Source organism: Eumetopias jubatus, unplaced genomic scaffold (genome assembly GCF_037043125.1).
Source record: "Eumetopias jubatus isolate StellerSeaLion01/CBP00866 unplaced genomic scaffold, mEumJub1_p1.0 scaffold_8, whole genome shotgun sequence".
NCBI classification, from domain to species: Eukaryota; Metazoa; Chordata; class Mammalia; order Carnivora; family Otariidae; genus Eumetopias; species Eumetopias jubatus.
The window spans coordinates 44,736,746-44,743,158 of NW_028274814.1; the positions used below are offsets into that span (position 1 = coordinate 44,736,746).

Consider the following 6,413-nt stretch of genomic DNA (forward strand, 5'->3'; position numbering starts at 1 on the left):
CGGCGGGCGGCGGGCGGCGGGCGGCGGGCGGCGGGCGGCGCTTCCAGGCGCGGGGCCGGGCTAACCATGGCCGAGGGCGGGGAGGAGGCGGAGTTCCGCCTCACGGCGCTCTACATAAGCGGCCAGTGGAAGCGGCTGCGCGGTGCATCTGACCTTCAGTGTGTCGGCTCCAACGCCATGGCGCCCTCCAGGAAGTTCTTCGTCGGGGGGAACTGGAAGATGAACGGGCGGAAGAAGAACCTGGGGGAACTCATCACCACTCTGAACGCGGCCAAGGTGCCGGCGGACACCGGTAAGCCCTCGCGGGGCCGGGGCCGGGGCCGCGGCCGGGGGTGGGGGGAGGTCGGGCGTGGCGGCGCCCTCTCCCGAGCGGGTGTCCGCGCGGACCTGGATGCAGGGCTGGGCACGAGGGCTGCTGGGGTTCGGGACTTTGACCCCGCCGCGCCGGGGCCTCGCAGCCGCAATACCGGGGGTGTGTCGAGGTGGGGGGGAAGGCGGGGCCGCATGTAATGGTGCTCTCCGACCGTGAGGCGGGAGAGGATTTCTTCGGTCACCGTGGGCGAAGATGGCCCCGGGGCATGGACCGGGGCCGCACCCGACAGGAGCCGGGCATGGGAGCGGAGCCCCTGCGGACGATCACTGGAGGCTGGCGACAGCCCCGGCGTGTGGGGGAGGAGGCTGATCCTGCGTGCGGGGATCCAGCCACCTGCCCCCTCGGCCGTCTGCTCCGTGCGCTGCCGCACGTAGCCCGCGACTCCTCCCCGCGCCTCGCTGGGCGGGCCGACTCCCCGAGCCCGGCGGCAGTGGCCTCCTGAGCTCCCCGGCTCTATCCTTCACCCTCACCGGCCCAGATGGCGCCTGCCTTCCGACGAAGGGGCTGAGCAGGTGTCAAACAAGATGGTCTATTGGGGAGTGAGGAGCGATCCTACAGCCTTCTGCAGGCTGGAAACGGGAAAGCGCAAGGCCTCCTTGAGCTAGTCAGCTCCCTGCCACCCACAGGCAAAGAGTCCTGTCCTCGGCCCTTAATCCTCCCACCCACCTAAATCACAGAAACACCGGCCTGATCCAAAGAGGCCCTGGTTTATTCCCCCAGAGACCCCAATACAAACCCCAGGAGTTGGCTCTTTCTGCTTTTGCTAAAAATCCTTGCCTGGGGGTGGTAGGAATGGGCTATTTTAGAAGGGAGGTGTTGGCTCCAAGAGAATGCTGAGTCTAGGAGGTGCCCAGGCCCAGAATAGCCTGGGGAAATCAGAACCACAGCTGTTAAAGAGCAGAGGGCAGGGCGAGGGCCATGGCCTCCCAGGGACACCTGGAAGGCTCAAGGAGTTGGGTACAGGCCCAGCCTGGGCTGGGAAGTGGACAAAGATGATCTTGCTGGAGTGAAAAGGGGTGGAAGGCAGAACTGAGAAATCAGGTGAAGGTGAGGGGACCCCAGAACACTGGAGGGAGTCTGGAGAATGGCTTCCTTGTGACCCCATGCCCTTGTGCCATCACGTCTCCTCTCCAGAAGTGGTTTGTGCACCCCCTACCGCCTACATCGACTTTGCCCGGCAGAAGCTGGATGCCAAGATTGCTGTGGCCGCTCAGAACTGCTACAAAGTGACGAATGGGGCCTTTACTGGGGAGATCAGGTGAGATGCAGGCAGGAGGGGCGCGCCTGGGGACTCTGCCCTCACTTCCCTCATTGAAGGGAAAGCCACAGGGTGGGCTCTCTGCTGAAGCCTGGCTTTCTCTCTTCCTTTAGCCCTGGCATGATCAAAGACTGTGGAGCCACATGGGTAGTCCTGGGGCACTCGGAAAGAAGGCATGTCTTTGGAGAGTCAGATGAGGTTAGTAACCAGGAGGGGAGGTAAATGCTGCCTTACTCCAAGAGGGGTGGCTCACCAAATCTGTTCCTCCACAGCTGATTGGACAGAAAGTGGCCCATGCCCTGGCAGAGGGGCTTGGAGTAATCGCCTGCATTGGGGAGAAGCTAGATGAGAGGGAAGCTGGCATCACTGAGAAGGTTGTTTTCGAGCAAACCAAGGTCATCGCAGGTAACTCTGGAGAAGGGGACCTTTGAGCCTGGCCAGGGCTACGGGGGCACAGAGGGTGGGGTCAGATGCCCCATCCTGTGCTGATACAGGAAAGGAAGGGGAAGGGGAGGACCCTTGCATCCTTCATATCACTTCTGTTCCTGCCCAGATGCTATAGATGCCGCTTGGAGTTCCTCCCACAGCCACCAGGGGGCATCAGGCCACCATCATTCTTCATTCCCTGGGCAACGGGCTGGAGAGCTCCTTCCTGTTCACCCTTCTTCTGTGATCTGTCCCACAGATAACGTGAAGGACTGGAGCAAGGTTGTCCTGGCCTATGAGCCTGTATGGGCCATTGGGACCGGCAAGACTGCAACACCCCAACAGGTAACTGAGCCCAGGAGCTCTGCCTCTCCCCTACCTGCCTCGGTAGGACTGGACTGCAACAGAGATCATCTGACCCAACCCCTAATTTTAAAGACAGGAGCCCCCAAGGCACCTGTCTGGCTCAGTAGGTAGAGCATGTGACTCTTGATCTTGGGGTCGGGAGTCCGAGCCCCATGTTGGGTGTAGAGATTACTTTAAAATAAAAAATAAAATATCTAAAAATAATAATAATATAGACCAGAACCCCCAGTCCCAGAGAAGGAGAGTGACTTGTCCAAGGACATCCATTCCAGGGTCTGGATGGGACTGGGGCTATGGTATTCTGACTCAGATCTCAGGGTTCTTGCCCCAAAACCACACTGCCTCTCTTCACTGGGGCCTAGCGTCTTTTAGCCTTTGAGTGAGAGAGGCAGGAAAAGGCTTACTTCATCTGGCTTCTTGTTCTAGGCCCAGGAAGTACACGAAAAGCTCCGGGGATGGCTTAAATCCAACGTCTCTGACGCGGTGGCTCAGAGCACCCGTATCATTTATGGAGGTAAGTGGGTTTGGCTCCCGCCTGAGATAGGGGTGGACTCGGCCCTCCTGTACCATCCCTGCCGATTTCTTCTGTCTTCTCCCTTACCAGGTTCTGTGACTGGAGCAACCTGCAAAGAGCTGGCAAGCCAGCCTGATGTGGATGGCTTCCTTGTGGGCGGGGCCTCTCTCAAGCCCGAGTTTGTGGATATCATCAATGCCAAACAATAAGCCCGTCCATCTCTCCTTTTCTTCCTAAGCCAGGGACTAGGTAGCTCAGGAGCTCAGTAACTGTGCTCCCCCCCACCCCCCACCCCGCACATGCTTCTGATGGTGTCACCTGCCCCCTTTGTGGCCAGAGTATACGTCTTCCTCACTGTTTACACCTTGCCCCGTAATGGCTGGGACCAGGCCCATCCCTTCTCCACAGAACTGTAATGGTCGGAACGAAACGTCACCGAGGTGGCTTCTCCGTGGCTGAGAGGCAGAAGGGGTGGAATTTGCTCGTGGGCCCCCTCAGCGTCCCCAGTGAGGGCAGGAGAGAGAAGCCATCCTCCTCTCCCATCTCACTCCCTGAGGCCGGGGGCTGAGAGAAAGCCCTGTCCTCCCCTCAGAGGCCAGAGGGGCTGCTCTCTCTCTCCCATGGTGCCAATGCCCATGTGTGTTGTGTGTGTGAGCAATCCCGCGTGCGGGGGGAAATAAACACCTGGCACTGAGCCTTGTGGCGTGTCCTTCTTCACTGTACTTGCCTATACCCTCTTTTTCCTTTTTGAGGCAGCCCCAGGACACTTGCACAGAGAAACACCACAAACAGGTTTCTACAACAGCACATCTCTTACTGTTTTTACTTGAAAAAATGTCTTGCGTACCAGGCGGCCATAGTCTCGAACAGTGGCTCCCTTCTGTCCTTCCCCCCCCCCCCCGCCCCCGGCTCTGGGTGGCTCTGGGGCTCTTGGATCCTCAGAGCCTGGGTTGGGGTAGGGGCCCAGCCTCACCTCCCCCTTGCCTCACTGGCTTTAAGCAGCTGGTCTAGGCCAGCAGTGCCTCCTCCCCGCCCCCCAGGGGAGGGGCAGCCTTGAGGCCCCAGCGCAATCTGTGTTCACAGGACTCACTGGTAGAGCAGGTAGCGCTTCATGGCAGGGGGCAAGGGAAGAGCAGATACCTGGCCAAGCCGGGTATCCCCCAGGGCGTGGCGCACACACAGGCGGCTCAGGTGCAGAAGGGAGTGTGGCTCCGCTGGGGGAGAGAAGGGAGGGGAAGATGAGTTGGGATGCAGCCACCAGTCAGACCTCCTCAAACCACAGGGTCCTGCCCAAGTTCCCTTCTGCTTTCCTGCTCTGAGTCTTGGTTGAGAGGGAGATCTAAGGCACCCTGAAGTTCTGCACCTGTTCTTGCAGTGGGAGGCAGCACAGATTTCACACATCCCCAGTCCGCTGGGGGTGAAGCTCTAGCTAAGGCTCCCCACTAAGCAACAGGCCAAGGAAGCTTGGACTGTGGTGAAGCTAGTCCAGGCTTTGATTCCACAGAGCCTTGGAGCTGGGGGCTGATGAGGTGAAAGGAATGATGGTGCTCCTTCACTCTAGAATAGCTCACCACGGAGGGGAGGAGAGGTATCCACCCTCTGCTGAAGACTGCAACTGCAGGGCGCAGTGAAGTTCCATCAGTCCCAAGCCCTGGCCCCATCCTTTTTAGAGGAGGCCCCACCCGAAGGCCCTGCCTCCTTGCCTGCTCTCCTTCCAGATGCCCAGGGCTTCAAAGGCCCCTTCCTGGGGTCTGAGGACGGAAGTAGCACAGGCAGGTCAGAGCCCAGGGGATCTGGTCCACACCCTGGGTGCTTGGCACTGCCCATCCTCTGCCTACACCTTGCCCAGTACCCGTTTAACCCTGTGCACCTCTTGCTCCAGGAGCTGATACCGGCTGTAAAAGCCCTCATCCCTGGAGTGCCTCCCTCTAAGTAGCAAATGGCTTTTCCGAGCCTCACTTTCATCGCTACTGCTGCTGGGAAGATAGTTAAGTAACAGCTGTGAAGCCCTTTCGCCGTTCCCCCGCACTGAATAGAAGTAGGAGGCAGGTGAGCTGAAGGCCCATTCCCTCTGCTCTTACAAGGTGTCGAGCGAGCTTCCATCCCAAACCACAGCCACCAGTAACAGAACACTCTCCCCACACCTGCCCCACGGCTCACCTCTCCTTCCGCCCAGGTAGCTGATGCGGACCTGGCACTGGCCCCAGACAGCGCTTACTGCCGGATACAGGGTCCTGCCCTTCAGTCCGCGGAAGGCAGGCCCCAGGTAGGTGCCCCCAATAGCGTAGCCCAGAGTTCCCTCCTCCATGTCCAGAACCACCAGCAGCCTCTCCGGCACCTCCAGCTGCTCACCATGAGGTCTGGCTGGATACTGGGGGGCCCCGGGCCCCTTGCTCTGATGATACAGCTTCCCCCGCCCAATGTCCCAGCCCCACGACTCGCTGTTGCTGCCCAGCAGCGCCGCATAGTGGTCAGCCTGCAGCGGGGCGAGGGCCGTGGCCACGCCCACCACGGCGTGGGTACCCCTCTGTTCCCGGGGCCAGCTGATCTCCCAGGCGTGCAGGCCCCTCGAGTAGCCTTTCTTACCCCGGGCCCCGTCAGTGCTCTGGGCCACGGGCCGCCGCTCAAAGCATAACCCCCCTTCCTTGACCTCGATGTTCTCTGAGCAGTCCTTGGGGTTCCAGCCGTGCCGCTGTTGGGCTCCCACATCAGGACGGGGAGCAGACAGTAGCTCCTCCAAGCCCTCGGGACAAGAGAGGTCAGGGTACAGGGTCTGTGGGGTGGGGGTGCTGCTGCTGCCCCCTGCCAGGGCCGTCTGGCCCATGGAGGTGAGGAGCCGGAGGAATCCCCGAGTCTTGCTGGGGCGCCTCTCTTCTCAAAGTTGAGCTCCGCCTCGGGATTGACCTAGAGAGGAGTTGGGAGAAAAGAGGGTTTCAAGTGCGGGATCCTGGCGGGGGCTCCTCGCCCAGGCGCCCCCATCCTTTCACGCATGTTTGCCCACCACTTCTCCCCTCCCCTCCCTCTTGGCTCCCCGAAAGCTCTTAGGCCCATCACCTTGCCCTCAACCATCTGTCCCGGTCTCCCGAGACTCTCACGAGTTCGCCCCCTTTGGACATCTCCAGGGCCATCCCCTTTCCCCACCCCGTGCCCCGTCACCGCTCCCGAACCTCGCTTGGCTTCCCAGACCCGGAGGTCACCGGCCCTCAGCAGGAGCTCAGCCGAAGGTAGCCGAGCAGCGCTGGGCGCAGACTGCCGGCAGCTTCCGCCTCCAGCACCTCCCCCGGTCTCGCCCCGCCCCAACGGGGGCCCACCGGGGCGGTTAACCCTCTCGTCGCCGCCCCAGGTCGCGCCCCGGCCCGTGGCCACCGCCCCTGGGGCTCCTCGCGGGCGGTTAACACCCCAGTCGGATCGCTGCTGTGGAGGGCACGCCCCGCCCCGAAGACCGGCCCCCCTAGACCCCATTCCGGGACGGTTAA

At 61.1% G+C, this 6,413-nt stretch overlaps 2 protein-coding genes across 2 annotated transcripts; one reads left to right on the forward strand and one right to left on the reverse strand.

Annotated features, from left to right (window-relative positions):
• The first annotated feature begins 60 nt into the window (after positions 1-60).
• TPI1 (triosephosphate isomerase 1) lies at positions 61-3,631 on the forward strand. The gene is made up of 7 exons (XM_028120971.2): positions 61-292; positions 1,508-1,631; positions 1,745-1,829; positions 1,904-2,036; positions 2,317-2,402; positions 2,850-2,937; positions 3,028-3,631. Exons 1-7 carry the CDS (start codon positions 67-69, stop codon positions 3,144-3,146), a joined length of 861 nt encoding a protein of 286 aa, XP_027976772.1. The 5' UTR covers positions 61-66; the 3' UTR covers positions 3,147-3,631.
• Positions 3,632-3,730: 99 nt separating this feature from the next.
• SPSB2 (splA/ryanodine receptor domain and SOCS box containing 2) lies at positions 3,731-6,202 on the reverse strand. Its single transcript, XM_028120972.2, has 3 exons — positions 6,105-6,202; positions 5,098-5,841; positions 3,731-4,151 (listed from the first exon to the last, which is right to left on the reverse strand). Exons 2-3 carry the CDS (start codon positions 5,759-5,761, stop codon positions 4,024-4,026), a joined length of 792 nt encoding a protein of 263 aa, XP_027976773.1. The 5' UTR covers positions 5,762-5,841; positions 6,105-6,202; the 3' UTR covers positions 3,731-4,023.
• Between the last annotated feature and the right edge of the window lie 211 nt (positions 6,203-6,413).

Excerpts from the sequence above, each read along its gene's own strand:
- SPSB2 (XM_028120972.2), bottom strand. The coding sequence starts at position 5,761 with ATGGGCCAGACGGCCCTGGCAGGGGGCAGCAGCAGCACCCCCACCCCA. Across the intron at positions 4,152-5,097 it reads CTACCTGGGCGGAAGGAGAG|CGGAGCCACACTCCCTTCTG; the intron begins GTGAGCCGTGGG and ends TCTCTCCCCCAG.
- TPI1 (XM_028120971.2), top strand. The coding sequence starts at position 67 with ATGGCCGAGGGCGGGGAGGAGGCGGAGTTCCGCCTCACGGCGCTCTAC. Across the intron at positions 1,632-1,744 it reads GCCTTTACTGGGGAGATCAG|CCCTGGCATGATCAAAGACT; the intron begins GTGAGATGCAGG and ends CTCTTCCTTTAG. Across the intron at positions 1,830-1,903 it reads TCTTTGGAGAGTCAGATGAG|CTGATTGGACAGAAAGTGGC; the intron begins GTTAGTAACCAG and ends GTTCCTCCACAG.